The sequence below is a fragment of the Alligator mississippiensis genome, chromosome 2, assembly GCF_030867095.1.
Source record: "Alligator mississippiensis isolate rAllMis1 chromosome 2, rAllMis1, whole genome shotgun sequence".
NCBI lineage: Eukaryota > Metazoa > Chordata > Crocodylia > Alligatoridae > Alligator > Alligator mississippiensis.
Window position 1 is genome coordinate 14,366,588 of NC_081825.1, and position 25,913 is coordinate 14,392,500.

Genomic DNA, 25,913 nt, shown 5'->3' on the forward strand with positions numbered 1-25,913 from the left:
AACCACACACCCACCTTTACCACAGCCCCATGCACCTGGTGAACTCTCTTGAATAATAGTTTCAAAGTAAAGCTGGAGCAGAGATTTAGGGCTTTAGTTTTTTAATGTGATTTTGGCTGCCTCAGCATTCAGGTGGCCAATTTAGTGACATTTTAGGGCCTTGATTTTTTTTTCAGTAAAAATACATAGCATCTCCCACTGTTAACATCTGGATTCATTATAGTTTCAGGCTGCACACCCAAAATCACTAATGGCTTCTGGTAAACCTGAAGCTTTCCTCTACCAGCCCTTTCAGCCCTGGAGGGGTCTCTAGCTGTATCCCAAGTCCAACAGAAATTATTCATCTCCAGTGTAACATTGCCACAGCACTGGCTTTGGCAGGAAGAGAGCCTCGTTGCAGCAGGCTCCTGACCATGCCTAGATCAGGAAGTGTTGTAGTTCAGGACTGGGGTGTATTGTCAAGAACATGGGATGAAACTTGAATGATGGCTTTCTACATATGTGTATTGCCTTCCTACCTGGCCTTGAACCTCTCTCTGATTCATCCAACATGCTTAGCAGTCAATGGACCTTACTCTGCTTCTTGCCACCTTCCATGGACCTGACAGATGTTTCCATCTCCATTCGGCCAAACATGTGACCAGCTGCTTCACACGACATGCTGAGTGACCACAGTTCTGAATTGGAGAGGTTTTCAGAACAAGAGCAGCACATCTCCAGTGACGGGCCAGACCAGACCTGAGCCACTTCACATTAGTGCTTTCCACCCAGTGCAGGCATGGATTTTTTGTGTTACAGGTTTAGTATCATTTGGAATTATTTGTAACAAGATGTGTAAGTGTAAAAGCTTCCAGTTTATGATCCACTTGGATGTGGAAACTGTTGGGGTGACTATATTCGGATCTTGGGGAGCACTGGACTTACAGCTGAATAAAGGCTTTACCTGTGGCCTAGCAAAAGCTGCTAACCACAAGGCAGAATGATATCTAAGCCAGCCATTTGCTTATGCTAAGTAACCATCTTAACTGTGTTAACCATTTTTCTGAAAAAAAAGCAGCAAGTGAGTCTGTGCGAGTCTGTGTGCTGTGAATGAGGTGAAGCTTTAGGAATGTGGAAGATGGTAGAAATTAGGACTGAAAAACAGACTGGAATGTGAAAAAACAACACAAGCAGAATCTGAAATGAACATATGCAAAAAGGTGATTGGTGAAGAAGCTTCCAGGTTTTGGTCGAAGTTCGCCCATTGACCAAAGAAGTAAAGTCAAGGTCTTAGACATGCGCTCTTAGCAGAAAGACATGTAAATGAGTGAAATGCATAGGCAATTCCATGCTAAGTAAGCAATAAACAGAGGCGTAGCTTGAGATAGGAGGACAGATGGGCAGAACATAGGAGGAGCAAGGGTGCAATGAATGTTAATGAGGATGAATCAAGGCGTATAAAATGTGAAAAGAACTATTGTTCACTGCGGCTCCCCGGTTTGTTGGTTTTTTGGGAGCTAGTCCAAAGCTGTCTCCATTCTGAATAAAGCTGTTGCGAGCAACGTGTGCTGGTGTTTGCTCCCTGCTCTGCTCTGGCTAATGACTAACAGGATGCATGGTCAACTGGATCGTCATCTCCCTAGTCGTTGGGCACCGCACGGAGTCGGGGTCTAACAGAAACATTCTTTCAAAAACTCAAGGTCTGGTTCTCGTTTACATGAAAACATCCCTACAGCATTGGCAGGGCAGGGCAGCAGAATAACTGGACAAGGCATAAGTTACATCCACATCCCCTTTAAGGCATCTGAATTCTACCGGAGTGATGTAAAGGTGCCTCTTCATGCATGAGAATTAGGCTTTCACCTCAAATCCTTGGGAGAATATCACCTTCGGTATGTAACTGGTTGCCCCGTTTTGCATGTATGTGTTTTCTTTCTAGTTTACCAAATGAGGAAAAGAGCCTTTGTCCCAAGGGAAGAGGACAGCTACAGCAGACCACATCCTGCAACCTCGATACCAATGCCAGGACTCATCTAGGGCTGCCTTTTGTACTGACTGCTTTGCTGTTCATGTGGCGAAGGGGTCACGTAGGCTTGCACGCACAAAGCTGTGTAGATTGGGTACATCTTAGCTGTAAGCAACAGGTGCTTGCAAGGCCCTGCTGTGTATATCACTTGTTGCAAAAAGAGTTGTGATGGTGTAACCCTCCCTGTCCCTCGCATGTTGACCCCCCTTCTCCGTGCGGGTGATGAAATAAAGTTAATGTAGTAAGTGAGGAATCAGAGACCTGCAGTATACCTGTGACCTGACATCTGATTGCCATCTGTTTCATCCACGTAAGTTTTTGTATTATGTTCCCAGTTGACAACAATATCTGTTACAATTTAGAAACACAGCAACTGGACTGAGATCACTCATTGGGATTTTATGGAAGGAAATGAAATACAGCGGAATGGAAAACTTTGTTGTAAAAAATGATAATATGTTCTGATGGGATTTGGTATATCTTTCAGACATAGCACCATTGTAACACAAGTTTTTTTTCTAAACTTGTACATGCAGAGAGTAAATACTACACAGGTCTGTACTCATATTGAGGGGCCTTGGTATTGTATCGGTGCTCAAAAGTATGGGGCTCAAGTATTTTAATTTGATCACAACTGTAAGATTTATATATTTCGATTATGTGCCTATATTGCATCTCTTGGATAACTGCGACTTTACAGGTGAGCTGGAAATGTAAGCCTAGACAAAAACATTCCTGCTCTGTGTAAATCTAAACTAAGTGTATTTAGGCATCCAGACAGGAGGCCTGGGTTTCAGAAGTGCGGATCCCCTCCAGGTCCAGTTGACTTGGATTGTCTTGCACCTCAGAAAATCAGAGGCCACCAGTGGAGATACCTAAACATAGATTTCAGGTGTATTGGTTGTAGCCGTCTTGGTCTAAGGACATAGGCAGACAGGTTTCTTTGGGTAACTCTGATATCTTTTATTAGACCCAAGTTGAAAACATTTGACCGTAATAAGTCTAAGAGTAGTTGAAAAAGCTGCAACTTTTCAATTGGTTTACTTTTCAATATGCCCTTTGTTTATTTGCTCAGTAGGTCCATGGATGATCTGCTCCCCCCACATGGTGTGCTTTGCTAGCTGGTTGATGCTGTTTTATCCACCCCAGAATAACGCTCAAGCCCATGAAAGCAAGGTAAGTCTTCTCAGTGCTCTCTCCCCCACCCCCCTCCCCAGTGCTGCCTAGTGGTTGTAGGTCACATAATGTTCTCTTACGTACACAGAAAAATGTATTTGTCTTAGGAACTAATTGCAGAACGTGGAGTGCTCATCTCATTGTTCGGAGGTGCGCTTTAAAGCTTGCCTGATGCTATATAATGAGGCTGCTTTATGGCTATTCTAATGTAAAGGGTGTATCAAAGCACGTGCACATTCTTTAGCTGACGGGAACATAGAGATGTATTGTTCAGCAGTGCTGGTGCTTGTCTCCTTAGAGAGCAAGTGGCGCAACTTAGTGTGTGTTTCACGGTGGTGTGTTTCAAAATGTTCAACATTGACATCCAGGCACTCAGTACAGCCCCAAATAACAGGTAATAGTCACATGTGGATGCACTTCTTGAGAGACCATATATGTGTATCCTCTGATTGTGTTTGGTACGAGAGCGCTCTCTCTGGAGGACTACTTGAAAAAAGCAAAAGAATTTTATAAATAAATAGATTATGGATTATATAGGATGGTTTGGATAGGGATGATTCTGCCTCAGGCAGATAGGTGACCTCTGGAGGTCCCTTGAAGCCCTACTTCTCTATGAGTTCTATGATCAAACATTACAGATCAAAGGCAAGGAAATCCAGGGCTTAAGGCTTCTTCCTTCCCAAGCTAGTACCAAGCACACCTACCACCACACCAGGGTGGAGGAGCAGTGCTAGAAAGGTCTTCAAATTTGCTTTGGGCACAGGATAACTGATGTATTTACTGAAGCAAACAATTCCAGCCTCAATTTATTCTCTCTGGTGTTGAGGAAACGTACTAGCCCCTGTCCAGCAGACTGATCCATACAGGCAGGCTGCCTTCCATGGGGCGCTGAGGGCTTGTAAAGGCCACCTGCACAAATCAGACTGGAGAATGGGAGTCAGTGCGTGTGCATCCCACTTGAGCTGAAACCTGCCCTATCACGTATGTTCAATAGAGCAAATCAAGGAGGAAACATCACTTCCACCAAATTTCCATGTCCTGTTAGCTTAGGTTAAAGCCTTTTATTATTTCAGCTGTAAAGGCCAGGAGCAACATTAAAGTACTATTACTTCTCTGTGCTAGTAGCTCCTTAATTGGGTTCTTAGGTTAAAACTGAATCCACCTTTCTGCTTATTTCAGACAGGAATAGCACCTTCATCAGTCTCAGTTTCTTCTGGCAGCCGTGGTTCCCATGCATCAGCAAAATTACTGATGGGTGTTTAGGGCTGTCAGGGAAAACTGATGTTTTCACTCAGCTTCTTAGCTGACAATATTTTCACCCTCATCAAGTTTTGCAAAACTCCAACTTGTCAGTCTCAACTACTTCTTAGTGCATCTACACAATTAATGTGATGCAATAAACTCCAGAGAAGTTTGAACCAGAGTAAACTGCTCCTAGCCACAGCATCTACACGTGTGCCTGGAACAGCAGCAGTTTGAGCCAGGGTGGAACAAGCCGACATCCAGTGCAATTTATGACCGTGGTCAGCATCTACATGTGCATTTCAGCTCAGTAAATTACTCCACCATAAGATAGTACTGTCACCAACAATACCATCTTATGGTGGAGTTAATTAGTTTACAGCACCCTAATACCAGCACAAATGTAGACAATGATGCTTTACTGCAGAGCTAATTAAACTACTCCACAGTAAAGTGCACATGTAGATATAATTACTGGCTCACTGCTTGTGGGCATGATGGAAGAAATGAGTCAGTAGGTCTCTACACATTTGTTATTATGAGCTTTTAATTATTTTTATTCAGGGTTAAAGGTAGGAATCTATAAGAGGTCACTGTGTCTCAAAGCATCTTAAAACATCATTCCAGTCATTCAAGTTCCCGTAAAAATAGACGCAGTGTATCCAAAGGCTCTACAGAGATGCTTGTCATTATCTCGGAGCACCTACACACATGCAGGACATCTGCTCTGACGCACGCTGAACGCACGTGATGCTGTGGGCGTTTTAATTGGAGTGGCTCTTGGAGGCACTCTAATTAAAGTGCCCCGCCTCCCCAGAATGTGTATAGGTGCCCTTAGTCTGGATGATCTATGCCCTTTACCTTTGTCCTATGACTGCCACTTGGAGTAGACCATAAATCATCTTTTACATCAAGTTCAAGAGCTTTCAGATGTTACAGAACATAGAAAGAAGCCTCTCTGCTGTATTGCAGATGTGCACTGCAGAGGAACAAGAAAAGCCAGAACCTGTCACCACATCTCAGCTGAGGCACCAGGTTTTTGGATAATTCCTTTCAGAAAATATATCTAAATGATCTTGTTAATTCACTAGGCCGCAGTTCACATTCCAGTTCTCCCTTGTGACTTATTTCTTCCATCATGCCAACAAACAGTGAGCTAGTAATTATATCTACATCATATAATAACTATTGCTGAACTATGAGATATGTGCACCTAAACGAGAGCCTTATTCTATTCCTCCCAGGTCTGGTCTAAAATTAGACAGGAATTACTTTGGGGTGGGGACCCTGTGATGTGTCTGCCATGGTTTTAGGCCATGTAAACCAGTTTGCGAGTTAGTTCAGGGCTGGGAAGGCCAAGACCACGGAGGCAATAGAGAAAGGGTAGGAAGATCCTCGCTCTAGCAATGAGTTCAGTGGAGTAAAATTTGAAGGAGGAGATTAAGGGTATGTCTACACCATTAGAGGAGGGAGAAAAAATTATGTGGGTATTCACCCTCCCCCCCCAGCAGGTAAGTCTGTGGGGGAGGGAGCGAGGGGAGAGGGAAGGAGTCTGGAGGGGCAGATTGCGGCCCCCACAGGAGAGGGGCCGGGGCAAGGGTGAATGGGGCCCCAGCCAGGCTGGGTGGTGGGACAATGGGGACCTGGCTGGGCCAGGTCATGGGACAGTCAAAGCCCAGGCGGCTCATCCAGGGCTGCAGAGGGGCTCTTGCTGCTGTGCACGCCCCAGTGGAGGCCCAGAGGGCACATGCCCCCCCCAATCTCTGCATGGGGCAGAGGCGGTTTCCCCTGCACGCTGGGCTCTGTGCCCTGCTGCCACTACTACTGCCTGGAGAGCGGCACAATGCCATGTGCGTCCCGCCACTGGGCTCAATTGTCCCACCACCCAGCACTTACCTCCTTGTACAGAGGCAGGTGGGGCAGCAGGGGCTGCTGATGCTTCAATGCAAGCTCCCCAAACAGGCTACTGCTGAGGCCCTGGCCTACTGCTGAGACTCTCTAGGAGCTACCACACTGGTGCACCATTCGAGAAAGTTATATCATCCCTCTGCCTAAGTTTTCTCAAGCATACGTTGGAGGTGATGATTCCTATCACTCTTCAGAGCTTTAAGATCCCAGAAATAAATCAGATGCAACTATATTATATGTCACTGCTTTAAAATGGAGCAGAACAAATTCTTGCTTGGGATTGGGGAAGTTACTTATTGACATAATTTTGCATTGTTAATGGTTGTGTGTGTTTTGTTTTTTTTTATCTTATTTCAGTCTATCTTAATTACTCAAACATTTGAGCAGTCTAGAAGTGTTTGCAGGTTTGGGGCCTTTTGTTCCCTGACCTGACTTTCCCTGTAAATAAAAACCTTTCAGTTTTTCTGGTGGGTATAAAGTTTTTCTTATTTTTATCAAACTAATTGCAACAGTGTAGTTCTTTCAATATTCTTGATGCTTGTCTCATGCTATAAACCTACTAGGTGTCATGGATTTGAATAAATGTTGCAGTTCTTCATTTATGAATAAGTGCTTGCTTTGCTCTTCAATTGCACTGGCATGCTGCATACATTTTTCACAGCACCTGTTTTACTGCTAACAGACCTATTTTGTAAGGCAGCCTTATCATAGCCTTAATTCTAAGTCACAGGCATCAGTGACCAGCAGGAAGTCCCACCTGCCTTCTTTTCTTTTGCTAACTGTTTTAAGGGACTTGAGCAGGGTGGAATAGGACCACTTCAGACACCAGTAGGTGAGATAGGATCTGGCTCCAACTATTTTGGTGCACAGCTGCTTAGTAATATCAGAGCCCATATTTAGAGCTCTTCTCCACTTTACCCATGCATGAAGCTCCACTCAAATAGTTATGCAGATGGAGTGAGTGTCAAATAGACTCCCCAAGCAAAATTACATGTTTTCTAGCTATTAAAAATGACAACCTTTTTACCCTGGCTGTAAACTCTTGCAGCATGTTAGCAGTGCCAGCATTTGTTCCATGTGCAAGCTAGCACCAGATGTGCATCATCTGCCCTGTTCAAAGCAGCCTGATCCTGGAGTGCAAGCTATAGGGTTTCATACAGAAAAGGGTTAGTACGGGAGTGTTGGCGATGAACTCACTTCCTCAGTTCTTCTCACCTGCTGCACTAATTAGTTACTGTGATCAGGGCTAAGATGGGATATTGCTGGCTTTGTGGTATCCACCTATTAATAGCACGGTGAAGGAACTGACCCTGAATATTTTCTGTGGATGCTTTGTTATTAAAACAAGATAAAGGTGGTGCAATATGGACTGCTTTAAGGTAGCAGTGCCCAACCTTTCAGCATGGCATACCAGATGAGTGGGCCTGATACAGCATGTGAAGCCTACTCAACACACGACCCCTGTCCTGCATACTGGATTAGGCCCCAAACCAGTGTGCAAGCCTATATCATCAGGGCCCACAGGTCCTGGAAATTTGGTAGTAGAAGAGCAGCAGCAGTGTTAATTGCTATTGCTCGCAGCTGCCAAATTTCTGAACCCATGGAGAGCCCTGTGGGCTGGATGGCGTGGCTCTGTGGGCTGGGTTTGAGCACCACTGGTGTAGGGGGATTGATAATGGACCCTTTCTCATGCAGCCTGCTCACTGGTCCACTATGGAGCAGTCAGGACAAAAAGCTCTTACCTTCTACTGGGGCTTCTGTGGCCTACAGCAAATAAGTGTCTGGTCTCACTCCAGTTCCTAAAGGACAGAAGTTTATGCAAGTCTCTGCAATCCTTGTACAAGCAGAAAGGCCAAGGAATGAGTGAGTTGAGAGAGATCCAACTACTGTGTCACTAAAAACAGCCCTACGTCTGGTTGGTAGCATGAATGAGGCAACGTGGGGAAACTTACTCTGCTACTCTTTGCGTTCTAGTTGAATGAAGGACTTCATTTTCCAGGTCTGTTGGCCTGGCAACTCTTGCCAGTACTAAATTCACTTTAAAAGTATGCACTAGTAAATTGCATATACTCTGTTACAGTAAATCTTGGTATTTTAGCCTCCCTTCTTCCACTCTTATTTCTAAATGTATGTGTATTACTGGTTCCCAGCCATAGGTGGCAGCATCCAATTACAGTTGCCAAGTTTGGCAGCTATCATTCTGGCCTGATAACTCCTTGTTATAAAATCTAGTTTATTCATTACCCCGAGGGGTTTAGCCATGATGATTAATTATCCCTTATCAGTAGCTAGCTGTTTTTAACTTTCTGTGAGTTGTATTCTGCATGGGTTGTATTAAGAGGCAGAAAAGAATTATCTTTGCCGTTTATAATGAATAAAAACATACTCAAATATTACAATAATTCTGAATACAAATTGTACGCACCCTGGCTTACTATATGAAAAGTGCATGATTATACAGATACATGCTAAATGTATGATTTCTTACTATAAAAATTCAGTATGATCACTCTATAGAATTACATGATTATGATGGAGCAAAATAAGTAGTCAGAGATTTTTGCTTTGCACCCATGCATGCACTCAACATCAAAACAAAAGATAATTCTTCAAAATGGAGCAGTTAATCATCTGTCTTACTGAGCCAAGAAGAGTCCAAAATCATCCATGGCTTTGTGAGTATCACCTGGCTTCAGAGGTGCTATGAATGATGTAGGTCAGTACCTTTTAAGCTGATTTATAACCAGGAATGAATTGTAAGGCATGAATTGTTGTGGGTGATTATCTTTTATTGGATGGACTGCATGATTATCAGGAATGAATCCCTGTGTGATTGAGCATGCATGTGCATTTGGAAGTGAATAATTACACTATAACTAATGATACCTCAGCCAAAGAGTTTGGTATACAATCAATAGGACACTGGTAGGGATTTCTGGCCACTGAATTAAAGACTAGAGTGATAACACTGACTCTACCAATGACTAATTAATCAGATTTTCCTGTAGTTTCCATAGATTAATCCACACTAAAAATTCAAATTGATGCTGCTAATACCATTGAAGCTTCCCCCGCCCCTCCCCCCATCTCTAATTTCATGGATATTAGCTTCATTTTTTTTACTAATAAGGGAGTACCACATGACATCAATTGTTATGCTTGCCAAGCCAAGCTTTCGGATTGAAGAACTCTATTATTCGTTATCTCTGATTGTTTCAAGCTAAATAGAGCCAGACCTTCTGCATTTGGTTCTGCCAGAACCTCCATTTGGCCACTGCCCCTTCCCCCCACCCTCAGGCCCATATGTCTACTTATGTGCCTACTGGATGCAATGGAAACTGACCCATGGGTGCAGACAGAAGTTACATTTGTCATGCAGTTGGTGCCCTGAAAGCACTCTACAGCTATGCTATGACACACATGCACGGCTGCAGAGCACATTTAAAGTGGCTGATTGCATAACAACTTAACCCTCATCTAATGAGGGGTCCGATGAAGGCACTCCGACATGCAGCATCTTAGGACATTTCTGTTCGCTAGGGTCAATCTGTTGAGCAATCAGGGCTGGCCCTGGGGCTGTCTGGAGGAAGGGAGGGAGCTGCGTGCTGTGGTTTGACTGGCTTGAGCTGGACTGGGGGGTAGGTGGATTGGAGCCCACCCCCAGCCCCCACCCACTCCAGCTCAGGCCCAGCAAACCCCAGCCTGCAGCTCACTCCCTCTCCCCTCTCTTCCTGCAGAAAGCGCCTGAACTGGGAGGGGGGGCAGCCCTGGGAGAGAGGGCAGGCTCCTCCACTCCACTTCCCCTCTCCCCAACCCAACACGTGAATGTTTGTTGAGTCGGGGGGGGCAATTCTTTAACTAGATGCAGTGTTAGATGCAGTGTTTCTCAACCTGTGTTTTGCAACCCAAAACTAAGTCACAAGAATATATGACAGGGTCACGAGCAAACTTTAAAAATGGATTCTCTTTTTAAAGGAGGAAAATGTGGGAAACCGTGGCTTTTCCCTAGCAGGCTGGCAGAGTTCCACCCTGCAAGGTTCATAGATTCATAGACGTTAGGGTCGGAAGGGACCTCAATAGATCATCGAGTCCGACCCCCCTGCTTGGGGGACCCCCTGCCCCACACACCCACCCCTGCCCCACACACTGGGTGTCTGGTGGCAGGGGACAGCGGGTCGGGAGTGAGGGGCACTGGGTCAGGACTGGTCATAGATGTTTACAAATGGGGCCTTGTACAAAAGGGTTGAAAACCACTGAGTTAGAGCAGGGACCTGCAGATCTGTCAGCACTTACAGGGCTCCAAGGAGTCCCAGTTAGGTGTAGGTGGTTGGCGTGCAAACTTCTCTGGTGTGAATCAGCTTAGTTCCCGTGAAGTCAGTGGAGTTAAAAAGAAGTACAGGAACCTGTTAGAAACAAGGAAGAGACAAATACCAGGAAGTGCAGGAAAATGTAAGAAATTAAACAGCTGGGCAGCTACTGGTATATTGTGCAACCAGCTTTTACTGTTATGGTGATTTTATTGATGGTTATTTTTGATGTAAGGGGAGGGCATCAGAGGTCCTCATGTAAAAGAGGGGTTCGTGGGATAGAAGTTTGTTCCCAAGATAGCCGAGGTATTTTAAAATACATAGATCTGCCATGTGGATTGGAAGCGAGCAAACCCAGCTGCGTCGTTCCACACTCTCTCTCTCTCTGATGACAGAACTCAGAAAAGTTCTGCCCACTCCTTAAAAAGTTAATCTAAGCAAAGTCTGTGCATTTAGGGACATCTAGAATGCCAGCTCAGGGATTCACATTTTGTGGACCAAAGTGGAGGATTTTCAGACTTATTGAACACTTCAAAAAAAAAAAAAGAAAGAAAGAAAGAAAAAAAAAGTGACTGGACTCTTATAAAACCAACACGTTCTCTTTTGGAGATTTTCAGGCATTTTCTCTGCACGCACATTGCACAGTTTGTGCCATCCTTCTTGAGCACAATGGTTTTAACAGCTGTGCTTCAAGCAAAGATCACAGGCAGTGCACCAGGTCCTACTGTGCAGCTCTGAATCCACAGTTTTTGCACCTGGCACCTGTAATGAACCCTGATGGTCTGCGGTGCTAGTTTGTATATCCTGCACATTTGAGCTTATTAGTTAAGAGATCTGCTGGTTTCATCTCAATAAAATCCACACCATTTTCACGTGCTATTTTTTTTTAGGTTGTTGACTTGAAAGAGCAAGATTTCTTTGCCACATACCAGCTTTTCAGACACTGGAGTGAATCTTTGAGGGTGCAATTTTGTACCTAGAATTATCTACACCTGCAATTTAGGTTACTTAGGATACCTTTGGTGACTGCGTTCCTGATGTGCCCTGACCTAAATTGGGTGTGTAAAAATGCACCTGCAAAAAACAAAAACAAAACAAACAAAAACACTAAATGGCAAAGTAACCCCCCTCCCTACCCCCCCAAAAAAGAAAAGAAAATGGTCAATCAAGCAACTCTTCAGCAATGAGAAGCAAAGAAGGGGGACTGTTTCTTTGTTTGTTTGCTTGTTTTTTCTTCCCTGTGAAAGGAAGCAGAAATATCATCCAGTGAAAGAACAGTCAACATTTTGATTTCTAGCTTTATTTCTTTATAAAATGCTCCTGAGTTTAAGATACCACACCTTTCATGGAAATAAGTAACCATGAAAACACATCCAGCTTTTTATTGGAGTCGATTGGGAATTTTTCATTGAAATATTTTTTTTTCCCAGCAACAGAAAATGCAGTTCCTTCAAAATTAGATTTTTTGTTCTCCCTTTGGAAAAAACCTTTGGTTTGAATGGAGCTGACATGTGGCATCATGGCCCAGTTCAACCTCAGTACAGATCTGCTTTCGTTGCTCTGGTTCCTCATGGAAATTTTTGCTTGCATGCCTTATGTCCCTATTTTTTTCTCAGTGGGTTAGGCGCATTCAATGAACTGTATCTCCCATGGTGCACTGCAGCCTTCCATCCGGTTGAACTGCCCTGGTACCCCAGTGGAGCCCTGTCAATGGTGCAACCAATTAAGAAGAAAAGTAAATTTGAAATAGAATTTCCCATAAGATGGACAGGTGTCAACCAGCTCGACTTTTAAGTGCATCGTCATTATAATCGCCCTTCTGAAATGGATGAGTTATTTCAAAAGCTGGCTGTGTTGTTTTTATCAGATAATGTTCATTAAGCATTTTGCTTCCTTGTTTCGGTTAGACAGTTCTTCAGATCCAGTGCTGGCAGGTGTGCCTATAGTGGTTACCTACAAGCATTATTCAAATGGTTTCTGTCTTCCTTTGATGTTTACTTTAAATATTTGTTGCCGTGTGTAATTGTTCACTAAAATTATATGGTATCACTGACAAATGGGAAGTGTTTTGGTTTTTTTGGGGGGGGTTTAATAATGATTGCTATTGTAGCTGGAGCTGTCACTAGATGGCTGGTCCGTATCATGGAATCAACCCTGTCTGATTTAGCCAGTAGTGCAGTTTAAGTTTAGAGGAGATGCTCTAGGCCTCAAAGCTGTTTGCTGGTTTAAAATCCCTTTTTCCACAATGCTTTGTTCTAGCTGCTAAATACAAACCCTGTTTTAGAAGGTTTCTGGTAGCTACAGTGGGTTACCAGAGGAAGGAAGCACAAGTGCCTTAAATCCAGTTGGGACTGCGAAGTGGTGAACAGGTGACATGCACATGCAATGCAGCTGGGTTCTGGCCTTGGAGTGAAAGGGTGGTAAGATCCCAGCTGAACACAAGTCAGAGCAAGAGGCCAGACCCATAGAAAATGCACTAGAGTGACCAGAAAGGGGGCTGAGGTACACCCAATCCTGTTACCATTGCAGTGCTAGCCTTGTTTCTGGGAACACTGTTGCTCTAAATCTCTGAATATAAGACATCTGTCTGCTACAAGTCATGAAATACTTTTGCCCCCTATCCTTTGATTATCCAGCAATTCATGAAGAAAGAATCATGCATCCCTACCCAAAACAGAAAACCAAACTTGGCACTTTTAAGCATGAAAATATTAATGAATTGGGGGGGGCCAGTTTCTTTAATCCTTTCATCAACTCACAAGTCTTGTTTTCCTCTTATTTTCTGTAGTCTCCTACAAAAAACCCTACAATGGTCTCAAATAGTGGAGTGGCACTATTACACGCAACAGTCTGTCACCAGACCTGCAAAATAATATAGAATTTTTTTTGCAATGGATCATCTAAGAGACTCTTGCTGCCCAATTCCAAAGGTGTTTTCTAGTGGTTACACCCCTCGGTCCTAAATATTGTTCAACCAAATAGCTGAACTGTGTATAAATGGTAGGGTTTTTTTTTAAAAAAAAATCTGAATGTGACATTCCAGCACACGTATATTGTATTAAACCCTTACACTGCAAACGCTCTTTGCAGCTGCTTTCTGATAGGAGTCACGTGATCCAAAGCAGCATGGAAGAGAGAGTAAAGTTGCCCCAACACTTTTGAATTGCTTCCACAAAAAGCGGTCCCACTCAAGTAAGTACATCTCACTGCCGTTGCCACAGACTTCTCAGGGTTACAGTTAAATGTGAGCCTCTTTCTGTAAATAAAAGGCTCCCACATAATAAGGTATCTATGTAACAGTGACAAACCCACTCAGGGAGAAAGTCCAAGCTGCACAGAGCACTGCCACAAGGTGCTCGCTGTTTAAGTGCCCTGAAAGGCACTGCTTGTGTGGCATTGGGTTCACATTAGCACTGTTCACCTTGTAATGATAAATGATGAGGAGGGACCTATCCTAAGCTGGTATAAAATTGTCACAGCTCCACTAAGCCAATAGACTCCCAACGGTTTACACCAAGAGAGGGTCTGCTTGCATGGGTTTGATCGTGCTCCCATTTGCTGCAGGGATGCAGGATCATGTCCGTATTACAAGGACACGTGGTTGTTATTTCGTGTTGGTGTTGACATCTACAATCCCTTATAGCCAGAAGCAGAAAGATGTCTCCACCCAGCAAATTCTGCCTGAAGTGTGGAGCAAAAGCTCTTCAGGGCAAAGTTTGTAGGTAGATTAACAAAAGGATCTGCATGTGCGTAGGAGCCTGGACTTACTAACATTATACTAACAATGAATTATATTAATGCTTTTATTTATTCATGTGACCCATGTCAGGTTTGGGCTGCCTGCAAGGGGGAAAGTAGTAGAGCTGTCTTCATAGCTGCTTTTGCATAGCTGTTCTAGGGGGATGTCTTTCACGTCCATCTGCAAGAGAAGCAATTCAGTGCGTGTCTACACCCCTCACTACAGCACCAAGCAGTGCCACACCGAGGCATGCCACATCTGCTACTCCCCCACCAGAAGCAGCGTAGACACTTTCATGCAGCACTGGGCATCTACCAAAAAGCTCTTCTGAGAGGCACAGCCTCTTGCTGTGCCAAATGCTACATCAAGGTGGTTATACTCATCCCAGTTTGGAAGGCAGGTGTGGAGTAGGTGCAGCATGCCTCAGGTCCATGCTGCTTGGCTCCATACTGAGGAAGCAGGAACATACCCTCGCATTGATTTCTCTATTATAGTCCATATCTGAGACTTCCTTTTCATTGAGTCATGGCTAAGTTATACCCGATGGGCTCTATTGGTTTAAGCTGATCTGTTATAGCCTTCTGAAATTTGTATAAAAGTGGCTCTAGCATCACTGAAAGCTGTACAATTGGGGCCAGAAAGGCCCATAACATCATCTCATCTGAGCTCCTGTACTCAGGACCAGTGTTGCCCTGGGCCAAGGAACTTGAGAGTTTCCTTTTCTTTGAGTGCTGGATTTGCTCTTTGCTAACTTGATTGGGCTGGAATAAGATTTCATTTCCAACCCCCCTTGGAAAACTAAGCATGAAGACAAGTGGCAAAATGGTGTTTCAGGGGTGCAGTCCAAAGCACGTCTCTGCTCCTTTACAAATGCTGGTGCTGAGGATGAAGATGAGTCTTTGGGCTTCCTCACTCTGCTCATCTCACAATTAGCAAATTCATCTCTGTCAGTGAGGTTGACAATGTTTCTGCCTTTCATCAAGGATGCTCCCATGTAACTGGATCGGTGAGGGTGTCTGAGCCATGCCTGGGCATGGCAACCGCATGTGTATAGGTCGACCACATTACTGCTTTCCATGCCAGCTGCAAGGACAGATGTGTTATAGCTGCTGAAGTGTTTAGAGCCTCTGGGAATGGAGAGCCATGATTAGCACAGCTCAAAGAAGATGTTTAGGCCTTTGTTTCTTGTGTAGGTTTGGTTTGCTATCCCACTGAAAGAAAAGAAAATGCTATAAGCTATTCAGCCTATCTGATGGGCTGTGGAGGGGTTGCAGGAGTATGAAAGGAAGTTCAGAGAGGGCTGCCAGGGTTACCAGCTTGACAGAAACCACTTCCTTCATAGCCACGTGCCCATCGCGCCTGTCTGTTCCTCACCCGGACCAGAGCTTCGCTGTGTAGTATGAAGGGTGAATGTCATAAATGACAGTCACAGGAAAATCATTTTCAGATCTCTTATCGTAGCCTTTTCCCCCTGGGGCTCCAAGCCCAGCGACCCATTCAGTTCTGGTGCTTTTTCCCTCCCTAACGTCATTAGGCTGGATCTTTTCTTAGGGAGGCACCTTGCTCATTTTGCCTTAAGTACCATAGCTTATCATCTGTTCATTTGACTTGCTTCTGCTGTTAAGAAGAGCCTTGTGAAGAGCATTGCACTGGGATGCAGGGGGTCTGGCTTCAAGTCCCATTTCTGTGCTCTGCATAGCTTGCTGAATCCAGCCATGCCTCTGTGCTCTGTACAATGGAGACAAATGAGTTGCCTTCTCATTTCAGTCCCAAAGAGCATTAACCAATTCTGAATGCAGTTACTGCCTTCCACTCTCCTCCTTCACAGGTCTTCAGTTATTAAGAGGTGGGTTCCTTCCTTACAAAAGAGTTAAGCATTTCACCCAAATTCTGCACGTGCCCCCAGGAAAATGCATCCTGGCAGCAACATGAAAAAACTCTCCTGCCATTGCTGGAGAACAGGAATAAAGTGAAATTTTCAAGAACAAACTCCACCCAGCACCTAAATTCAGCCTAATCCAGTGTGATATCGAGTTGTACAATGGGCCAGTATCAGTCTTCACAGTAGGACGATAGCAGGGCAGGCTCCTCAGCTGGTATACATTAGCATAGCCCCCTCAAGACAAAGGATCTACATCGATTTACACCAACTGAGAATCTTATTTCGTGTATTGTGCTGCTGTTACTCGTAATGTGTGCTCTGCGCTTTGGCTCAAACCTCCAAGTTTGTTCTAAAGGTACGTTTAATTCTGCAGCCGGTAGTTTTACCACATCTGAAATGACTTCCAATGAAACTAAACCAAGTATGAAAACTGCCTGCACCAAAACAGGCACAGATGAGATTTTTTGTGATAGCTCTCCGAGAAGGAAAATGGGGCTATTACTTGCATAATAAACTCAGCAGATTTGTTTGATGGAATCAGATCCCTTGAGCATTGCAGCTGGTTGTAATACACTCCCCAAAATGGGGAGAAGTGAACTCAGCTAAATAATTTTTAAATCCCTGAAATGCATGTCTCCGTTCTCCTTGTGCAGCCTGGAGAAGCGAGAACTGAATTGCAATCATAAAGCTTAGAAAAACTATTGAAAACGGGGCAGATTCATATATACAGGACTGAAAGGTACAGCTCAGTTTTTCTTTCCATCATAAAGAAAAACCGAGGGGAAAAATGACTTCACTCAAACTGTCCAGGGTAGCATACTGTCATAGGAACCTGGGAGAGATGTTTCTCACGATTCAAGGAAACGCAGGAATTCACTGTGCGTGAACAAGGTAAAACAAGAATCTCGTTACACCACTGCTATTATTAATTGATGCTACAGTTCAGTCTGGGGGACTGTAAAATGAGCAGGAATAGAGCTGGTCAATATTTCATGCCTGAGGAGTCTCTCCCATCAGAGATGTCTTTTTATTCAATAAACAGTTTTCATGCCAAACTGTTTTTATAGAGACAGTTGCATTTCCCATGACATTTGTATCAACGTTTTTCTCAAAATATGTACTTGGACTGTTTCGTTACCCAAAATCCTGTATTGATTTCAAAAATAATTTTGGCAATCAAGGAGTTAAAATACCCTGGAGAAGCCCGGGTGGGGGGGGGGGGGGGGGGAACGGAAAATGAAGTCTGCCAGCAGAATGGAAACTGCCTTGAAATGTTATGTAAAGTCATCTTCCTATTTTTCTCTCCGCTCAGATTGGGAGATGATTGTTTCCTGCTACGTCTCCAGCAGGAGCACACCTTATCCATTAGGCTAAGGGGTAGTCAAGGTAGCACTTCCTCTTGAACCTCTTCCACTGGGAAAGAAAGACTTCTGATTCATTGATTGGAAAGGAAAATGTGTGAGGTCATAAATAAAAATGAGCAATGGCAGTGTCACCCGAAGGGGCAAAGCGCTGTATAAATGCTTGTGACTTGTCTGGGTTTCTCCTAAACCTGCAAAAATACAGAAGTTTGATGATAGCTCCCACCCAACTGGGGAAAAAACTAAATCAACTCAAGACATTTCACTATTAAAGTAGTACATATTGAAGCCTACCAACACTCAGAGCAACTTTCATGCTTCAGTATTACTGCACGTACACCCGAGAGGATAGAATTTAATGTGGCAACACACCGGCAGCTGGCAATGAACCTTAGCAGAATTGCCTTACTTTTGTGGCTTTGTCAGCCATGAAACATGTTTGAGGTTTCTTGCTGTAGCTTTCAAAACTTCCTGTAATTCTCTTAGTGCCTCTGGTGTTTGGATTATGGAGAGTAAGTTTTGCATTCAGCATTATCCAAGACAAGGAGAAACGCCTTACTTACAGAAAAGGAAGAGGCTATTTCCACCTCCAGTCAAAGTGTAAATAGATGGACACTCCTCCTGGGTAGGAAACCTAGTGACAACCCTTTTTCAATTAAAAATGCCCATTTTTTTTTCTAAAAGTGAACAATTATTCAGTACATCTTTGATGTTTTGAAAATTTCTGATTTTTAATGAAAAAACCAGAAGCTGGAATTCAACCTTTTTCATTATATAGTTGTTTTTGTCAGGGGCAAAGCGATCAAAGCTAAACGGATGTAATGGAACTGAGAGGGGCGCCCCAAAGGAAAAGCCAAAAAAAGTGTTCCATTTAGTCTTCATTTTCTTCTTTTAAAACTTGCCAATTAAAAATATCATGAAAAAATATTGAGAAAGTGGTATTTTCCCCCCAAACATCTGGTTTTTGACCAGCGTTGCTGAGAGTATGTAATTAAAAGGACAAGCAACCTATACATACAAGTCCTGAGTGAAGACCAGCTGGAGTGGAGACTCCCCTTATCTTCAGTGGGCTTTGCTAACATTGCATCAGAAAGACAAGCTGTTAAAATAAAGTAACTACGACCGACAGCCTGGTAGATCTCAGAACAAAGTGAGGCATTGCTTTGGAGACTCAAGTCAACACAGATATAAACTGTCAGATTTAGGGCTAACGCTGACCGGCAGCCGACAGGGGATAAGAAGAAAACTCCTCTGTGGACAGATTAGTGTATTTTCTCGCATACCACTAAATACAACACACCCCTTGTTTTTGGAAAGCAGAATGCAACAAAAAAAAAGGTGTTTCCAGAGTGCTGCTGGCAATGCAATGTAGTGTAAGTCCTCCGAGCATCCAAGAAGTGTTTTATCTTAGGAGACAATTTGGGTGAGGCGGCAGGAGCTTTTTGGTGCGATAGGACAGCAACAAGACTAGGCCCCAGACCCTTGCAAAGGCAGTAGCAAGACTTACTGGGGAGGGGGGAATTATGTAAAATGCCTGTTTCTTTAGCAAAAGCCTTAGTAGTTTCAGATTAGAGTCAACCAGCTATTCTTGAAAGAGAAAAGTAACCTGGAGCTCTAATAAGTGACTTGAAGCGAACTGCGTCCTTATGTTTAAATGCTAATAAATTATCTGTATAACAATAATACAAAGTAATCCTGAGCTTTTACAGGGCCTGGTACCATAGGAGCAGTTCTCTTATCATCTCTCTGCTGCTTTCTTTGGGCTTTGGGACAGACCATGTAGGGCTACTGACCCCGTTAGGCAGTTATACCCAGACCTTCTCCACCTTCAAGACTTCTCTGCCTTCCCAGCTCTCAGCTACAGCAAAAATTATGCTGAAAGCTCACCAGCAAGCAGACCTGCCAGGCAGGCCATATGCAAAGTGAAGAGAGAGGCTCATCCGCTCAGCCTGGCCCCCTCCTTTCTGCCCGCCATCTGGCATCCTCCCCTAGGAGTAACCAGGAAAGTGCCAAATGATCCGTCTGTCCTCCAACCCTCCCTTAAACCTGCCATCACCCCTCTTCTCCTAATGCTTGGAAAGGTTTGGGAGTGCACCAGGCAGTAAGCCAGCCCAGGCCTGGAGAGGAGGCCAGGATTAGGATGCACAAGGAATTCATCCAGCTCCCCAGCAGAGCGCAGATGGAGCCAGCCTGGCATCTCATTCGTGTCAGTGCAGCCCCGCTGGGGTCCGCATGGTTGCTCCAGAATCACCCTGGGGAGACAAGAGAGACTGCTGTCCTAGGGCTGGGAGCTAGAATATGTGACTGATGAGAGGAGACTGGTGGGTAACACCCTTTCTGTGCCAGGAGTGCAGATACCTTCAGAGCCATGCTGCATCCAGCTCACCGAGTGCAAGCTACGTGAGATGGATCCACTTCCCACGCCACCCCTATCCAGCTTCATACCAGTGACACATTGTACAGGAACAAACAGCTCAACCAAGCAGTGTCCCTCATCCTCACCTCAGGCTGCCTTGCAGCAGATGCTAGCGAGAAGCAGCTCACACGCTAGCTGTGGGTTCCGTCATACACCCCGCCCCCAGCACTCTCTTGTTTCTGCAGACTCAAGACTTTTGGTCCCAGAGTGAAGAAGTGCACCAGATGTCAAGTGCCCTCAGATCTAAGATGGAGCGGCAGTGGCTCTGCCTCTGCGTCTGGCTACATACCACAGGTAGGAAAGGTACCCTTTGTATATAGTACTTATTAACAAGAAGTGAACTCTAAAAACAACCGTGCGGGAGACTGAGAAACCATGGTGCGCGGTGATAACCTTAGACTCTCCTTCCCTTTGTGTTCTATCACTGGTACAGAATAGAACATGTTACCATGTAGATAGATTAAAGGAAGTTATTGATTTACGGTTGTGTTGCATTACACATGGATGTAATCTCATTATATGTGCATGTCGCCAAACCGTAATGCTCATTTCTGGAACGTAATGTAGTATATGGCAACTGTGTAATGTTCCAGGTTGATGTTGTAGGTCTAGCATCGATTCCGCCATAGATATATTAGTCGATGTACATGAAAGGATGTTATCAGTTTAAAATACGTTCACAAAGCCAGCTTCTGTAATCAGTTCAACTAGCACACATCTGCTTGAGTGTGTATGGAGAGAGGAATGGATAGGCGGACAGACAGATAGATAAAAATGTATTCCAAAATTATGGCAATATAACCAAGTGCTGAATCTGCTCCACAGACTCGTAGTAAATATGGACATGTTATTAAAATATGCTATGTTATGTTTAATCATTGAAATAGTACCAAAGGTGCAGATTAAGGATAGGTTCTGTGGTATTATGGTTGCTATAACCCCATACAGTTTAGCATTGCTTTTAACAGCACTTACATACTATGGTGCTTGGAGCATTCAAAACATCCACGATATATGTACGTACTAGGATAGTATATTATAAATATAAATTTAGCTTGAGTTGTACCGACAGGTTTAGTGCATTATGAATTTTATGGGATGCTTTATAGTTGATTAAGTGTAAGGCCAGAGTAAGGCGAGAGCACCATGAATTTAAAATTAGATGCTAAGTTTTTAGTATCAAGTACCATGAACTATTCTACTTATTCTTTCCAGGAATGGAGACTCGGTAGAGTTTTCCCCCTGCTTGATTATGCAGCCTCTATACTCCTGTTGGTTATACTGAGATCATAAAGGCTGAAAGTCAAGACAGAATATAGGGATTAAATTAACTAATATGGCATAAAATAGAAGATACAAGTTATGACTAGAGTTTTACTTCATTCTCATTTTGAGAAACTCCAAATGTTATAATTACACAAATTAGATATAGAAAAATGTTTGTAATTTTGGTGGTTTCCATGGCAAATCTGATCGGGAATGAACATTTATAAAGAGTAGCATTCCATTAGCATCTCCGTGAAAGCCGGGTGAAGAGGAATCCGGCTGCGACACAAAATCATCCTTACAATCCTTATTCCCTTCAGTAGCAAATACAAAACTGTGATGTAATTCTGCAATATCACCCTAGCTGTGAACTCACAGTAGGCCCAGGAGTATGTTTAAGTGCAATTTAGGATGGGATTTTTGGCATTACCATATTCTCAGTCTGTTCCTATTGCTATCCCTGAGAGCCTTACCATTGGCTTCAATGGGAATAGGGTTAGGCCACTACTGAGCACTCTTAAGAATTGCACCCATGTATACAGTAGTCCATTTGGTAAGCAATGACGTGGACTTTTTCATTCTATGGACACTAGAACAACAATCCCGCACACATGTATGGATGCCATCTCATTCACTTTGCAAGACAAGGAAGTATTTGCCAGAATAAGATTTTACAGAAACAGACTTGGATACAGCACATAAAAATTAAAATTACATGACACTGGCCATCAGCGTATTATACTGGCAGCCTGATCCCCTGTGTCGTGCTAGACATTTTCGAGAGAGAAAAAGGGATTGTGCTGCAAAGTCAGAGTCCATGTATTTACAAGGGACCAAATCCTGTTGGTTTGCCTCAGTGTGCAGACACCGGTGGAACTGTTAATGTGAGGAAGTTGAGGCAGATTCAGGCCTGCTCTGAGAGTGGAGACCACATCCAGAAATACTCTTCCAGGAAAAACACCCACTCACTCCAATGGGAATTTTGCTGAGATAAAGGCAACCAGGCTTAGCTTTTCGTTTGCTGGAAAAAATAGTTGAGTGTGTTCTTCCCAGAAGCATTCAGAGATCAACGGGAATGTATTAAATGTATTAAAGTCAACACTGTCTCCAAAGGCCCAGACGAATGCACCTGAAATTCACCCATAAATCTAATCCCTAGTCCAGCCGAATTCCTGAGCTAAGCATTACTCTAGAGCGGGTTTTAGGCTAATGGTAATGTAGCCACCTGACCCCATTTTTAACCCTAGGTTAAAAATGGGGTCAGGAGTGCTACGTTATGGTTAAAGCAATGATCCTTGCAGGCAGGTGTCAGCCCCTGATATCTGGTCTGTGGGGTCTGTACAGGTGCAGAATTCAGCTGCGTGGATCAAGCATTCAAGCAAGATGGGGGCTCAAGCATTATTATTAGCAACACTTGCTATGTGTGAGCCCAGGTTTCTAAAAGAGCATGTGCCCTCTATGACCAAGGGGCCAGAAATGTGAGAGAAACCTGTCTCGCTGAAGGCATGCCTCACAAACATACACAGGAAGCAGGTTGGTGGGGCAGGGGTCGTGGTTGTGCAGTATTATTTTTATTCTGTTGCACAATACACAGAGTTTGTTGGTGCGTCTGCTGAAAAAAAAACGTAATTCCCTGTATCACTCCTGCACAAGCATGTATACAATTTTCTTTCTTTTCTCCCTACGTGGGCACACGCACACATACCACATAGGCACCAAGATAAATGATTAGCATTGATTTTTGAGCCCGGCAATGTGATTCAGATCTCTTTACCACTGGATATATTGGCAACAAGAGGAATAGGACACGCAGCAATAATATTAACTCTTGGGGGTGATAGGTCTCAAGATTTTCTCATGGATCTCTATATTTGGAACCAAGAGATTATGTGATATTTGCAAAAGCTGATTTCAATATTTCTCAAGGTCCCTTCCAGCCCTACTTCTCTGTGTTTCTCTGATTCTCTGAATACTGCCCACCCAAAGCCTTCAAACCGTAAGTCTAAGCCATTCTAACCAAAATCACAAGATCAGTATAAAAAGAAGACGACGACTAGCCGTAGTAATAGTGATGGCGTTAATGATAATGTTCTTGTTATTTTCCTTCTGAGTTTTGAGTGTTTAGAGCTCATATATCAGCCTTTCTCTGTAACTAGGAAGCTAAAATTTAGGATTTTAAAGAAAGCAGAAATTGTCCCATAATCCTTTGACTTCAAATATTGAGATTTATGAAGAAATCAAAAAACAGTCACAGTGAGTTAATGCTATTGTTAAGTGTCCCATCCCTCTGGTCGCTGATGTTTCCATCCATAAAGAGATCAGAAAGATTTTGCTAATTTCCTGGCTCAAAAAAATCATTGCTACTAAAAGCAAGCAAGAAGGCCGGGCTTAGGTACCCTTACTGACACTGGGTGCATCTACATGTGCTATTAGCACAGAGCAATAAACTCCGGTGCATATCACGCCACGGTTTATTGCTCCTCGGTGCCTCATTTACACATGTGCCTGGGACCGCAGTACATTGAGCCAGGTCAGAGCAGCCCTGGCTAGCAGGGGCTGCACCAACCCAGCTCAGTGTGCTATGGAGGGGCTGGCCAGGTTACAGAGGTGCTTCAGTGCAGGGGTAGCCAGCAGACACCCCCTGCACTGAAGCACCCTTGTGCCCCAGCCAGCCCCACCAGCATCTATATATACATTGCTGCACAGTAAATAATGCTGCTGCAGAATAGGACTTGTATTTACAAGTACTAACTTATGGCGGCATTCATTACTTTACTGCGACCTAATAGGACCACACATGTAGATGCAGAGATTTTACCGCAGAGCTAATTAGACAGCTCCACAGTAAATGTCGCATGTAGACGCACCCAGCGAGTAGCACTTTTCCCCACAAATAGTCTAAATAAAGTCAACAGGCAGGACTGCAAGACACTATTCCCAATGAGTGGTAGAACCTACTCCTGGAGCACTCGCACTGAGGTCAGTGGGATCATTGGAGCTGTGAATACAACTGAAGGCAAGTAAAGATATTGAGGAATCAAGCTGCGATGGCTCTAAGGTGCTCTTCATCATGAAAAAAGGTGATGAAAATCTGACCCGTATTTGGTATTTATTTTTACTTTAAATCAGAGATGGTCCAAGTCCCACATGCTTGCAAATCTTCCAAAGCCCAGATCCTGCAACAGGTGACAGACAGAATAAACAAATGGACGGTCCATTTAAATCAGCCAGAGTAGTATCACTTTTGTCTGTGATGTAAATTGGGAGAGTAGCATTAACACAGCAGCAGATCTGGATGTCTGCTTAACCACCTATCTTTAAATGTCAGGAGTAAAACTAAATCTCTAAAAAATGCATTAAAATAGATCTGAATGCTGTGGAGTGCTAAGTGCCATCAGCTCCCATTAACTTGAATACCTTGCCAGTGTTTCTGTGGGCTGCTTATTGTATTTGTCCTTGGCCAAGCTGCGGTTCTTCCCTTTATGTGTTTTGATACCTTGTTTAAAAAGATCTTCAGCCTGTTTTGTTGCTTTTCCAGCCAGAGAGAATCCAGCAAACGAGCTAATACGCTTATAAAGAAATGGCAAAAAGGGGTAAAACGTGCCTAAAGCATGATAAAACACTAAAGCTACGAAAAGAGGGAAAACATCTCCATAGGAAAGATGTAAAACCTCCATTGATTGGGAGTTTTAAATATAGTCCGGGTAAAAGACTAGAAATTTATTAACTGATCAATTGTTCAATCAGGCTATTTATCTAATTATCTAGTGTCTCTGCCTGTCAAGATGCATATTTGTAAAACAGCAATTGCCATAGTATCTGAACTCTGGGTGCAAGGTGCTGGCATGGCAAGGTGTAAGGGAACAGTCAAGAATTGTCCTGGAAGATGGGCTAGATTTCCTAATGGATCTGACTCATTGTATATGAGTTCATGATTTTATGAGCACAGAAATGTGTAAGCTTATGAAGAAGGCCTTCATTTGTCATGCATAGAAATCAGTACTTAGAGCGTTGATACATATTATTTTCTTCCAATAGGTTACCTCACCGATTCCAGTTTATTTCAGACTCCACCACGTATTATAGCCCTGAACAGCAATACCACAGAAATTGCCTGTGTAATAAAAAGTGAGGAGCTTTCTAATCAGGGCATTTACTGGTACCGCTGGAGCAAGGGGACCAAAACTTTCCAGTTTATAGCATTTGCGACGATGATGAACAGGTACACTTATGGCAATGGCTTTAAGGACGACAGATTTTGTATAAGCAAGGACAGCTTCCGAAAATCCCTTTCCCTGAAGATCCTCCGGCTTCAGCCATCAGACAGTGGCACCTATTACTGTGCTGTGTCCCAGTCTGCAATGCTCATCCTTGGCAATGGGACAGAGCTGAGTGTGGGTAAGTGCTTTTTTACACAGGCCATAATCTGTCTGAGGACTTTGGAGCATCCTGTTTTTTGGTACAGTGAGACCTCAGTTTAGGTGTGGCTGCAGTATAAATATTAAAGCAATAGAAAGAACTAATAAAAACAGTAGGTTTGTATTGATGGGTGCTCAGATCCTGCTAATTTTCCTCATTGCTTTCAATGACACTGTCATTGTGGGCAGGGTA

At 43.6% G+C, this 25,913-nt stretch overlaps 1 protein-coding gene across 1 annotated transcript in view; it reads left to right on the forward strand.

Annotated features, from left to right (window-relative positions):
* The first annotated feature begins 3,082 nt into the window (after positions 1 to 3,082).
* CD8B (CD8 subunit beta) overlaps positions 3,083 to 25,913 on the forward strand; it is a 30,697-nt gene continuing 7,866 nt past the window's right edge. Inside the window, exons 1-3 of the mRNA XM_019478351.2 lie at positions 3,083 to 3,181; positions 20,222 to 20,330; positions 25,341 to 25,700. Of these exons, the coding sequence (XP_019333896.1) occupies positions 3,092 to 3,181; positions 20,222 to 20,330; positions 25,341 to 25,700 (559 nt within the window). The 5' untranslated portion in view covers positions 3,083 to 3,091. The remainder of the gene's footprint in view (positions 3,182 to 20,221; positions 20,331 to 25,340; positions 25,701 to 25,913) is intronic.